General features: G+C 58.1%; 1 protein-coding gene across 1 annotated transcript in view; it reads right to left on the reverse strand.

Moving 5' to 3' along the window:
• Nucleotides 1-10,990, reverse strand: part of HDAC4 (histone deacetylase 4) — a 271,636-nt gene that overhangs the window by 46,969 nt on the left and 213,677 nt on the right. Inside the window, exon 16 of the mRNA XM_011980321.1 lies at nt 4,182-4,228. Coding sequence (XP_011835711.1) covers nt 4,182-4,228 — 47 coding nt within the window. The remainder of the gene's footprint in view (nt 1-4,181; nt 4,229-10,990) is intronic.

The raw sequence follows: 10,990 nt of genomic DNA on the forward strand, positions 1-10,990 counted from the left end.
GGCTCTGCCCAGGCACCCTGCCCTGCTGATGGCACACGGCTCTGCCCAGGCACCCTGCCCTGCTGATGGCACACGGCTCTGCCCAGGCACCAGCAAGTCAGCCCGCTGGCCTTTCCCACTTCAGACAGAAAACGTGTTTCACACAAACATGTCAACAATCCCCAATTGTGTGTTGGCTCATTTATTTATTTACGCACACTAGAAATTTCTTACAGCCCTGGCTTACTTCGGGAGGAAAGTCAACAGAGACCTGGACAGCCAGGTCTGCACAAAACAGTCTCCTATGGGAGTCTGGCCAGGGGAGGGAGGCGTTAAGATGAAATACACAGCCCTTGGGCTGGCCCCAGGGCACCCGAGCAGCCATCCCCAAGTGTGTCCTTTGCCTGCAAGACGCTGTGGGGTAACACACCGGGGACTTGGGTGTGCCCAGCCCGGTAGAGGTCTTAGAAGCTGCATCATCAGAGTTGCTCATCTTCAACACGTTGCTGACCAGGTCGACTGCAGGTCCATTGCAGGGCGCCTCCTTCTCAAACTGAGCCCCTCTGAGCGCTGAGGGCTGTGGGAATCCTCAGCAGGAGCCAGGCGTGTCTACCCCGCCTCTCCCTTCCCCAGACCAGGCCCGCGAGGGCTCCTGTCCACCACCAGGCAGACTTGCCACTTGACAGACACCGCTCACTATGTGGGGAGGGAGGATTTCTTTCCAAGCTGTCTTAAAGCTTCGTCATCAAAGCAAGGTGAGTTAAAATGCGTTTTCAAGGGGCTGAAGACATTTCCTGACGCATATTCAGTGATGGTTTTCTTTTCAATGACCAAACTTCTACATTCTTTAAATGGTTTCCCCATGTCAAAATAACTCGACTTCACTGACCCTCCTTTAATCTTTAACCTGCAATGAATGGCTTCTCCTCTAAGCAATGCTACATTGTTTTTCATGGAAGCAGCCACATAAATAGGACTATTCTGGGTTGATGACTTCAGCCAGAGAATCAATTCATTAAAATTAAAGGTGGCAGGGGTGTGGCAGCTCATGTCTATAATACCAATACTTTGGGAGGCCGAGGTGGGAGGATCACTTGAGGCCAGGAGTTAGAGACCAGCCTGGGCAACATAGTGAGACCCCATCTCTGCAAAAAATAAAAAAAAAAAGATTAGCCAGATGTGGTGGCCTGGGCCTGTAGTCCCCACAACTCAGGACGCTGAGGTGGGAAGATCACTTGAGCCCAGAGTGTCGAGGCTGCAGTTAGCCATGAACGTACCACTGCACTCCAGTCTGGGTAACAGACTGAAGCTCTGTCTGCAAAGAGGAAAAAAAAAAAATCCAAGGTGACATTCCAGGAGTGAGAGCTGGGCAGGGCAAGATTCTGCCAGCGGCTCTGTGTCAGCCAGGGGAGGCAGGGTCCCAGGCAGGACAGGCCCTGAGGCTGCCCCTGTGGGGACAGTACCCAGAGATGGTTTCTCTCCAACATACAATGAACTGGGCTTTAGGATTAGGCCAACACTGCAGGGAGCGGAGGGTGGACTCCTCCCATGTTCTGAAGGGTCTTCTGGGGATTCTGCACACTTGGGGTGCGAAGGAGCTGCTCGGTCTACCAGGTGCCTGTGTCTGTGCCCCCCTCCCATGGGACCCTGGGGTTCAGAAGCTTCTGGAATGTCTTGCACAGAGTGAAGGATAGAGCCCCAGCCAAAATGCAGGACCCCAGTCCCCAGAGAACTCAAGAGACCCTCCTTCGTCTGCTTCAGGACCACGGCTCCAGCTCCCAGGGACCAGCCCGGAGTTCCAGGAGCTCCAGGGCTCTTGCAGGGAGCCTGGCTCAGGCGCGCAGCGCCACCACTGAGCAACAGCCCGGCTCAGGGCAGGCGGCCGCAACTACTAATGCAGGAAGGAGCAAATGGCTCACTCTGCATTTCGTTTAGTTTCTTTTTTTCTTTTCTTTCCTTCTCTCTCTCGCTTTCTTTTTTCCTCTCTCCTCCTCTCCTCTCCTCTCCTCTCCCCTCCCCTCCCTTCCTCTCCTCTCTCTTCTCTTTCTCTCTTTCTTTCTCTTTCACAATAAAGACAGGAAAACGGCGGGGGGAAACATGGAGAAAGGTTCCCATGGAGAATCCTATGGAGTCTAGAACAGACACACCGAGGGCTGGCAGGGCTGGGAGGCCTTTGGGAAGCTCAGAGGAGCCGTGGGGAGCCGGGCGCACAAGAGGAGGCCGTGACTGTGCCGGGCGAGGCCGAGCAAGGACACCAGCTCCTCACCTAGTTGAAACTTGTGGTCACTGGAGAGGAACAATGCAGAAGCTGATCTGGTTTGAAAAAGAGGTCAAAGCACTTTACAGCCCACATTTCCCAGCGTTGAGGAAGGGTGAGTTTTCGGTGTTCCAAGCCCCACTGCTCCGTCTCCAGCAGAGTTTGCAGCTGCTTTTGGGAAAGGCGGCCGGCTCTGCTCACCGGCTCTGCTCACCGGCTCTGCTCACCCGCTCTGCCCTCTCTGACAAGAGCACCTCCCGTGCGCCCACACTGTGGCTCCTGAGGTCTACTTTGCTCCTCCTGACACCCCAAGAGGCTGGCCCCTCACAGATCTGGAGACATGAGGCTCAGGAGAGTTGCATCTGTGCCAGCGACAGCAAGTGCACCCCACAGCCAGGGCAGGGGCCTGCACAGGCCTCCTGTCTGTCTTCTTCCTTTTAGAAAACAGTGGGAAGAAAACGCATCCTGCCGATGGCTGCACCTGAGGACGCCCCACGGCGCACACTGTTCCCTGCCCATGCCAACAGGTTACCCTCTCTGCCCTCCCTGCTCACGTCCATGTGGAGAGCTTTTCCATCAGCATCTGCGCACGAGTGCCCGTCTGTGCCCAGATGTGAGGGTGCAGCTCTCATCTGCTGTGCCTCAGATCTGGATTTAACACTTGGGAGGGGCTGCTGGGCTCACCCCCTCAGCTCTGAGTCTGCACTTAGCTTTCATTTGCAAATGATGAATTCTTCCTTGCACAGGCGTGCTGGCTGCAGGGCAGTGCAAATTCAATTCTTTTCAAGTCTGGCCAAAAACTTGCCCCAAATTAAGAGATTGCAGCCTATTTACAATACAAAATAAAATAACTCTAGGAGGGCTTGGTGGTGGTATGAATAAATGCCATTTATTCTCTTTCTGACGGGATAATTTTCAAAGCAGTGATTTTTATAAAAACTCAGGAAGAAAACAATTTTGTTTCATTTCCATAACAGAATCCAGACCTTGAGCTTCACCCTGCGATCTGTGATTACACACACACCGCACTGTTTCGGCTGCAGCGGCTCCTGCTGTACACTAGCTCCCATCCTCCCTGCCTGTAACTGTCTGTGGTGATTCGTGGCGCTGCAGGACCATGATGGCCCAGATCTGCTCGGAGGCTCTGCCTCAGCTTCTCATGGCCGCCCTCGCTGTTGCCACCCCTGCCCAGGCTGCATCAAGGAGGTCAGGGGCCAGGGGAGAACCCTTTTGTTATTGAGAAATTTGATTGCAAGACCTGACCCTTCCTGTGTGGACGGATGGGCAGATGCCCAGACTGGAAAGTCCTTGCGAACCCATGCACCCAGGCCAGGTCCATATCATCAGCTCGTAGAAGCCGGCACAGCCCAGTGATTCATATGCCCAGGCCAGGTCCGTGTGATCAGCTCGCAGAAGCCAGCACAGCCCAGCAAGCAGCCCTACAGACTCCACTTGGCCCATGAGTATCACGGTCACTGCACTGGGAGCCCTGCCTGTAGCTTCGAGTGGAAACTGGGTACAGAATAAAGCAGCATGCATTCTACCCACACCATACTCGTGGCCTGCTGTGAGCTGATTACTGCCGCAGACTTAGAAGGGGATGAGACACTGGCTGCACACAGGATCCTGTTTCTTAAAGCAAGAGCCGCTGCACCCCAGAGCCCCAGCCGCAAGCTCTTAAGGCGAGAGCCGCTGCACCCCAGAGCCCCAGCCGCAAGCACCAGATGACCTTCCCCAGAGAAAGGTGCCCGAGTCGGCGATCAAAACGCTCTCGGCTCACACGGCCTTTGAAGCCGCACATGGGCAGCCCCTGCCCGCCAGGCCCTGTGTGTGGAAAACACCTGGCAGCAATTATTCACTTTGAGGGAAGCAAGGCTGCGATTTCTGTGACCACTGGGACTCGAGAAGAAACAGGACATTATTTACACATTAAAGGAACACTTACCCCAACACCACCGCAGGGGAGCCGGACGAACACGGAGGCGAGCGAGCCTGTAGGGGGGAGGGAGACAGTCAGAGAGGCCAAGGGCATGAGGCCGAGGCCCTGGGAGCACTCTGGGGTCTTCAGTGGTGCTTGGGCATTTGTGGGACACCGAGGGGCCACTGCTCCCCCATGTGACACCCTGTGGCCCTGCTGCGGGGTCAGCGTCTGGCCCTTTGAGGTGCCTTGGCTCCTGTGAGGGCTGAGTTGGGTCACAGATCCTGGTGGGGACACCCCAAATTGTTGTGGCATCAGCCCGTCAGGGGCCCAGGAGAGGCATTAAGCCACTGGGGAGCATGAGGTATCCCTGGCGAGCATCTGCCTGCAGCCCATGCCCCTGCCCGTCTGTATCTAACAGCAACTCCTGCTCCAGGACCCCGAGCCTGGCTCCTCAGTGAGCTCCTAGGGCTTGTCTAGCAGCCCCCTCCCACGGCAAACAGGATAGGTCCCGGATTAAACATGGGTGATGAGGACTCTTAGACCCTGAGATCCTCGGGAATGTATGCAGCGACAGCCCCTCCCTGCGACACAGGCGGAAAATGTACAGCTGACTGAGGGCTCCAAGGACATCACAGCTGCACGCCAGGCCTCCTCCCATGGAAATCGGGGCCCTCGAAACCCTCACCCACTGCTCTGGCGCCCACGCCTGCTCCAGCAGTGAAAGTGCTCCCAGGACAGGGGTGCTGTCTTTTTCCTGTTTGACCCTAGTGCTGGCTGAAAGCATGTCACCAGCTTAAAACCCATCTGTGGAGGACGAGAGACCCCCACTAACCAGGGGCGGGGCCTGCCATTCCTAGCGGCTGCCTGGGCCCCAACCCCTTGCTCTCCACAGCCCCAGGCCCCTTCCTGGGCTGGAGCTGGGGTGGCATTTCACATGCTCCAGGGAGACTGGCTGGATGTAACAGGCTCCTTTATCCAGCGTGGGACCCCGCTTTCTGGCCTCAGCTGGGCTGTGCCCCCCACTGTGGGGCTCCTCTCCCATTCTCAGCCTACTCCAGAACAGCAGCCCCCACTCTGTGTGCTCTGGTCCACGCTTCTAGGGTCGGCTGCCGGGGGCCATAGGAAGGAGTTGGCCGTGGGTCCATCAGGGCCTGCCTGCCTCTTGCCTGGAGGGCTTGCCGGCCTGGTGAGCTGGGTGTGCATGAGAGGAACCCTTCCTCGGGGCACAGCATGCCTGGCTGGGGAGCAACCGCGATGGCCCCAAGCCGCAGGGGAGTGGCTGGCACAGACGAGAAGCGAAACAGAGGCCTGCCTGCCTTAGCCCACGGACGCCCGCACCCCCCACAGATGCCCGGACCCCCCACAGATGCCTGCACCCCTATCACACCACCACAGATGCCTGCACCCCTATCACACCACCACAGATGACTGCACCCTCCCTATGGATGCCCGCCCCCCATCCCCACCCCATGGACACATACACTCCCCACGGACACCCGCACCCCCTACCGATGCCCACATGTCCACAGACGGCCACAGCCAGGCCCTAGTGTGAGGCCCGACCTGCAGAGCCGACCCAGGCTCTCGCCACTCTGTGGAGGTGGCAGATCTGCATCAAGGCCAGAGGCTTGTAGAATGGACATGTCCACGTCCCGGGGCTGGGAGGCTGCCACGCCAACAGGGAGCAGGGCAGGAGGCAGGAGGCAGGGGGCAGCAGCTGCAGCTGCTTTCAGAAGGGGCTCAGAGGCTCCCGAGCCCCCCAGGCAAAGGAAGGAGAGGCCTGGCCCCCACCTGCTAGGAAGGCCCGGCCAACTGTGGGGCGCAGGCGCCATGCAGATGCTGTGACGTTTTCCAGACAAAGCCCTTCGTGCTGGGAGGGGCCAGTCTGCGTCAGAGGAAGCCCGTGCTCCTCTCCACCTGGCCTGGCTCTGAGGGCAGGGTCTGTGCCCACCTCGTCCCTCCTCCCTGCCTAGGCCGTACAAGGCACTGAGCCAGCAGGGGCTTTGGTCAGCCCTGGCTCTCCCTGCAGCGCTCAGCAGGCACACCTCAGCCTCTGGGTCCGGGCCCTCACGCCCACTGCGGGCAGCAGCACCAGCACCAGCATGCCTCCCCTTCCTGGGCATTGTCCCGGGCCTACTTCCTCCGCGTCCATGGCTCACGGACCCGCCGCTGCCTGGCTCGTGGCTCCTGACCCTGGTTCCCGCGTCCATGTGTTAGTGTGGGACGTGGGACATCAGCTAACACTTCTCACCTGAGCCTCATGAGAGCCAGCCCTCATCCCCACAGGCATGTTGGCCCTGCTCTCCTCTGTGCCTTGGTGGCAGCAAATAGTGGACGTGAGGTTGACCACGTGGGGAAGCGGCCTGCATGCCTGACCCCTTTGAGAAGCGATGGGGCTGGGCAGGAGCTGGCGGGATGTGGTGTGCGAGAGAGCTGATGGGCAGGTGGAATGAGACTGAAAAAGGAGGAGGGCATGGGTGCCAGGGTGCCAAGCCACCTGCTGCCCTGCTCACTGCCCATCATCTGTAGTGGAGTCACTTAATGCCAACCTCACCACAGTGGGTGGGTGCTGCCTCGGAAGGGTGGTCATGGCCTTGGTGAGTGGCTGAGTAGCTGGGGCTGGTAGTGGCTCCGTGGGCCACCCCCTTCCAACACTGACTACTCCAACACATGGGGAAGACGCTGCCAGAAACTAGGGAGCTCGTTTTCCAAATAATGCACGCGCTCAGCTCTACGAATTCACAGTAGACAGACGTGTCCAGGTATCTGCAAGAGACTGAATCTCTTTGAAATCATAGCCAACCATGCCCACATTAAAACCACAAGTCACCAACTGTTTTGAGTTTGCTCGTTATCCAGCAAAGACCAAAACAACAAAGAAAAAGCACACGATCATGCATCCAAATGCACGTGTATAGGAATGGAGCAACAGGCAGTTTTGGTGACAGTTGTGAGGAGCCCAGCAGCCTCTTGTGGTTTGAAGTCACAATCACCAAGCCCAGGCCACGAAATGTTCCAGCCTAGTGACAGGGCCCGAAGCTCTGCAAACGACCAGGCTTACTACTTGTCTGTTTACCGCAGGCTGGCAGACAGGTGTTCTGTGCCTGGGGTAGGGAAGGGAAGGCTCCAGCCGTCCTCTCGCCGCTGCTCCCGCTCCCTGGCTGGGAGGAGGCCCTCGCTGTGCCAAGTCATTTTCCCGCCGCACCCTGCCCTGAGCATCACCGGTGTCCACTCGCCAGGGGCCCAGCTCTGCCTGGATGCAGCGCCCTGCCAGCTGACATGAGCCGATGAGCCACATGACTTTCAGTGACATGCATGGCAGCGGCCAGCCTGCCTCAGGCTCATGATCCAATTCAGCCAAGCCTGATGTGTGGCGTCTCACCACATCAGAAAGGACATATGAAGGCCCTTGCACACGGCTTAGCGGCTTGTGGATTCCATTAAAAGAGGAAAGAAAAAATCACACAGTAGTGTTTAAACACCTCATTAGGGCTCTGTTAGCACAACTCAAGATAATCATCAGCTACTACCATGTCTGAAATACTCAGACTGATGATAATGAAGTTTCTGGGTTAGGACAATCGTCGGAAATTCAAAAATCGATCTCGAGTTGTACGAAGGTAATGGGGGAGGTATCCTCATAGGAATGTGAACAGATTTTAAAGCACAAAGCTTTGCAGGAAAGAACAGGAAATAGAATGATCAACCTTCCTGTAAACAAAAGAAGCTGGCTAGAAGGGTTACCTTCAGAGGACAGAAACGGGGCAAAGGGATGCTGCAGATACTTCAATAAAGAAACCAGCAATCAAAAAGGGGTCTTCAAGGGCCTAATGCGGGCTGTGAACTGAGGACCAGGGGCCCATTGGGTAACCAGCAATCGCAGGAAAGAGAGCTCCAAGCTCGCTCGGCCCATGACTTTCTCACCAAGGATGCCACACCTCCAACTTTCTGCTTTCCTTTTTGATCATCTCTCTTCAACTTTGTTTGAAACTAGCTTAGAAACCTAAGCAAGGTGGTGGAGCTAAGCCTGCCTTCATCCTCCTGCCGGTGGAGCTGGTCCTGCCTCCATCCTCCGCCCACTGAATTCCACAGGTTTGGAAGACTGAAGGTGGCAGGGGATGGACCGACAGCTGGTCCTGTGAAAACGGACGAAGGTGTCAGGAGCAGCCGCCATTCTGAAAGGCGTGGAGGTGGGTGCACGGAGCTGCGTGTGCAGGACACGGCCTGATGAGCTGATGCCTTGAGGCCGCCCAGCAACTCCCACGCCTACGGAAAGCCCCTGCTGTGGCAGCCCCGGCGACATCGAGGCAAAGGTCTTGTTCCCTCACGGGGCCCGCAGGCAGCCTCTCCCGTGCTGGAGAACCCGGCCAGAAGCTGAGGTGCCACACGGGGAGGCAGCGACGTTGCCTGTTAAGGACTGGAGAATCCTGAGGGACAGCACACTCCAGCCTCAGTGCCTCGATTCCCAGCCTTTGCCCACCCAGCTCCCGGACACAAGGCTGCCTGCCCTCTCCGCCGTCCACACCGCCCTCGCCCTTTAGGGCTCCCTTTCCTGGCACCAGCGGTGCTCCCTGCCTCTGCTAGGTACTCCACCATCCATGCGCCATCTTCTCCCCGAGGAGCACGTGCCCCTTCCTCGGGAGTAGCTGCATCAGCTTCACTCTCTGCAGGGCGATCTCAGGCTTCCTGGCCACCACCCTCTCACAGTACAGGCCGGCCTCCACGATGGGCCTCCCAGTGTTCTTTTGCCCTAGGACAGCATGTCCTCTGGTGGCTTCCTGAGAAAGAAGAGCTGGACGGTGAAAGCTCTGGCCCTTGCATGCCTGGAATGGCTCTGTGCCACCTTCCTCCTCACCCGGCAGTTTGGCAGGACACAGACTTCAGGAGGGCAATGACGCGCCCTTAGAACTGGCATGGCTACAGGCCCTGTGGAGTCCGCAGGTGCCCTGGCTGTCTCTAGCGCCCTGGCTCTCACCTCTGTCCCTGCATTTTGAGGCTCTGCTGGTTCTCCCTAAGAGGGTCTTTCTTACCCCTGGTGGGTCCTTGCAGCCCCGCCTTTGGCCTGGGGCCTTCTGAATTCCACAGACACCTCCTCCTGGCCTCTGCCTTCCCTGGAACTCCTGCTCTTTGGACCCTGCACAGTGGAGTGAGCTCTGGCCTTCTTCTCCATCACCTCACTTCCCAGTTGCCCAGCGCTGTCATGGTTTTCTCTGGTTTCTGGGAGATGACATCACCATATCTTCCGGTCTGAGGATTTTCTTTTTCTGCAGTCAGGTGTTTAATTTTTGTCTCCCCTGAACGTCCTGTGCTTTCCCCTTTTCCACTGAACTTGTCCACGTCATATGGACGCAGCGTCTTCTCTCGGAGGGCGCTAATGGCAGCTGGGTTAGCGCCCTGCACTGTCTGCCCCCAGCCGCCTTCCCCTGCACGGCCCCGGCTCCAGGTCCCTACCGAGCCGTTCTTCGGGCCCTGGGTCCTCCTTGGTTGTCCTCTCCTAAGGGGGAAGTGCCAACACTTCCTGGGTGGAAGCTCTGGGCACAGAGCGGGTGATTAACCATGAGCACCAGTATAAGGGATCTCAGGGGCTATTTGTTGGAAACCCTGATGTCAGCTTTTTTGGGGCGGGTCAAATCCACAGAGGGGCCTCCTGTCTTCTGCTCCGAGGGTAAAGGTCAGCTTGCTGGCAGCCCAGTGGGGAGGGGTGGGGGCTTGGCATCCATGCCCTCATCTAGAGCAGCTGTCCCCAGTCCAGGAAGCCCCTGTTGTACCCCTTCTAGAGCAGCAGCAGGCGAAGCAGCTGTGTAGGGAGGCGGGGCCCAGAGGCCTTTCCACCAGCTCTGGCCCAGGCCCTTGACTGAGCGCCTCCCTGAGTCCATTGTCTCTGCAGTTGCTGACCCTGAGCTGTTGTGGTCTGTGGGGTGGGTTGGTGGCCCTTGTCCTCGGCGCTAGCTCAGGACCCACCTCATGAACCTGCTCAGCCACATCCCGGCCCACCTGCTTCCTACTGCTGTTCACTCCCTTCCCACTTTCCCTAAACTTAAGGCTTCTGTCCTTTTAGAAGCCTCCATACCACAGGGCAGGGGGGACTCCGGAAGCAGCATGACTGCCACCCCAGGCCAGAGCCCATGCATGTCCTCACGGCCCCACTGGCTCCATGGTCTGCGACCCCGTCGGTACCTACAGGGCATCCAGTACGGAAGGTGCCCTCGGTGAGCGGGTAAAGGCGTGAGCGAGCGAATGAGAGAACACATGAAGGACTAGGCGTGCAGGTCTCTGTGAGGCTGAGGCTGCTGGGCACAGGCCTGGCATGGAGGATACCTCCCGCGATGTGTGCCCCACCAAACGCAGTCAACGAGCCAGGCACAGCCCACCCTCTCCTTGCCCTTGCAACCCCTGCGTTCATGGTTCCTAGTTCTCCCTCCCTGCCTTCCTAGGGTCCCGCTCGGGGAAGAGCATATGGGCAAAGGCACAAAAGATGGGGAAGAAAACCAGTGGGCAGTGACTGTCCTGGTTCACGGTGGCTGGGAGGCAGGGAAGGACGTTATCGAGGAACAAAGACAGCCCTGGGAGCCCCTGGCCCCGGGTCTGGGTTCTGTGTTCTGGGAGCCCCTGGCCCCGGGTCTGGGTTCTATGTCCTGGGAGTCCCCATGCCCGGGTCTGGGTTCTGTGTCCTGGGAGCCCCCGGCTCTGGGTCCATGTTCTGTGCCCTGGAAGCCCCCAGCCCCGGGTCTGGGTTCTGTGTCCTGGAAGCCCCCGGTCCCGGATATGGGTTCTGTGTCCTGGGAGCCCCCGGCCTCGGGTCTGGGTTCTGTGCCCTGGAAGCCCCCGGCCCC

The sequence above is a fragment of the Mandrillus leucophaeus genome, unplaced genomic scaffold, assembly GCF_000951045.1.
Source record: "Mandrillus leucophaeus isolate KB7577 unplaced genomic scaffold, Mleu.le_1.0 Scaffold21, whole genome shotgun sequence".
Lineage (NCBI taxonomy): Eukaryota > Metazoa > Chordata > Mammalia > Primates > Cercopithecidae > Mandrillus > Mandrillus leucophaeus.